The sequence below is a fragment of the Antechinus flavipes genome, chromosome 3 (genome assembly GCF_016432865.1).
Source record: "Antechinus flavipes isolate AdamAnt ecotype Samford, QLD, Australia chromosome 3, AdamAnt_v2, whole genome shotgun sequence".
In the NCBI taxonomy this organism is placed as follows: Eukaryota; Metazoa; Chordata; class Mammalia; order Dasyuromorphia; family Dasyuridae; genus Antechinus; species Antechinus flavipes.
The window spans coordinates 554322998-554324961 of NC_067400.1; the positions used below are offsets into that span (position 1 = coordinate 554322998).

A 1964-nucleotide genomic window follows, 5' to 3' on the forward strand; every position below is an offset into this window, starting at 1 on the left:
ACATTTGCATTAGTTCAAGCAGTACAAATAGATTAAATCTTAAATCCTGGAAGATTGATATATAGGAAAATAATTAATAGGCCTCCTACATGAAAGGAAAAAAACAAAAGGCATGTCTGCCTTATATTTGTCTTTGTTTAAAGAGAAAATACATTTATTCTCTGTGTTAAATGTTCTATCCTATTCTTCATAGCATCTGCCAACTTATCCTGTAAGAAAGCAAGACTCAACAAACTATAGTTTCCAGAGAGGGAAAATTCCACTGGGGTGGGGGGCACAGGGGAGTAGGTCCCCCCACCCCCACCATGTTCCCCTCTCAAAATGCCTGCTCCACTCCCAACTCTTTCCTGCTTACCGGCATCCCTGGACTGGAGTCCTTGCACATCTGGCTCTCCATCCCCTTTGGCTCCATGTATTTGGTAGCTGTGGTGGGAAACATGACCATCCTGGCAGTGGTGAAAGTGGAACGCAGCCTGCATGAACCCATGTATTTCTTCCTGTGCATGTTGGCTGTCATTGACCTGGTCTTGTCCACCTCCACCATGCCCAAGCTGCTGGGTATTTTCTGGTTTGATGCTCGTAACATTGGACTAGATGCTTGCCTGGCCCAGATGTTTGTCATTCACTGTTTTGCCACTATTGAGTCAGGTATCTTCCTGGCCATGGCTTTTGACCGCTATGTGGCCATCTGTGATCCACTACGTCATACCACGGTGCTCACCCATGGCATGGTAGGGCGCATGGGACTAGCTGCCTTTTTGCGGGGTGTGCTCTACATCAGCCCTTTGCCTCTGATGATCCGTCTGAGACTCCCTCATTACCGAGACAGGATTATTGCTCATTCCTACTGTGAGCATATGGCAGTGGTGACCCTGGCATGTGGTGACACAAAAATCAATAACATTTATGGCTTGAGCATTGGCTTCCTGGTTCTCACCCTGGACTCACTGGCCATTGCAGCCTCCTATGTCATGATTTTCCGGGCTGTGCTAGGACTGGCCACCCCCGAGGCCCGGCTCAAGACCCTGGGCACATGTGGATCCCATATTTGTGCCATTTTGATCTTCTATATCCCTATTGTAGTCTCTTCCCTCATTCATCGATTTGGTCATCATGTGCCCCCCCATATTCACATTCTGTTGGCCAGTTTCTACCTCCTCATCCCACCCATCCTCAACCCCATTGTCTATGCTGTCCGTACCAAGCAAATCCGTGAGCGGCTTCTCCAAATTCTAAAGACAAAAGCTCTTTCTAGGTGATTAATAATAGAATATAAGGGAATAAGACCATAGTTTGAGTGCAATCTCCAACCAGAAATGTGGAGATGTAATGACCTTTTTTTTTTTTAAATAATGCTTAATTAATCTTTTTATTGTTGTTCAGTCATTTTAGTCATGTTTTGTGATCCCATTTATGATTAGTAAAGATACTAGAGTGGGTTTGCCATTACCGTCTTCAATTCATTTTTTGAATGAGAAATTGAGGGAAACAGGGAGAAGTATCTTGCTTAGGGTCACAAAGCTTTTAAGTCTCTGAGAATGGATTTATATTCAAAAGCAAGAGTGTCCTTGACTTTAGGCTTAACAATCTATTCAGTAAGAGACCTAGCTTTTTATCCTAAGCTGCATACTTTTTTTTTGAGAGGTCAAAGAATTTTGAAAGTGCTATGCAAATGAAGTTGAAACAACTCTATGATGTAGATAGGGTCTAAAGTCCCTTGTGACTCAATTTCTTCATTATTATCTCTGCCAATTCTATTTGCCTCATTATACAGTTATATGATTTGTCCATGATTACATGAGTTCTAGAAAAAAATTATATTAATAGTGCCAGATATCAAATCCACATCTTCAGGCTTTGTATCCTGTGCTCTTTCCATTCACTAGTTAACCTTAAACATTAGAAAGATGACTAAATCTAAGCTATGAGTAAAAGGCAGTGGGACATCACTGAAAGTTTGCAAG

At 42.3% G+C, this 1964-nt stretch overlaps 1 protein-coding gene across 1 annotated transcript; it reads left to right on the forward strand.

Annotated features, from left to right (window-relative positions):
- Positions 1-305: 305 nt before the first annotated feature.
- LOC127555286 (olfactory receptor 52M1-like) lies at positions 306-1259 on the forward strand. The gene has a single exon (XM_051987515.1). The coding sequence runs from the start codon at positions 306-308 to the stop codon at positions 1257-1259; it is 954 nt and encodes a 317-aa protein (XP_051843475.1).
- The last annotated feature ends 705 nt before the right edge of the window (positions 1260-1964 follow it).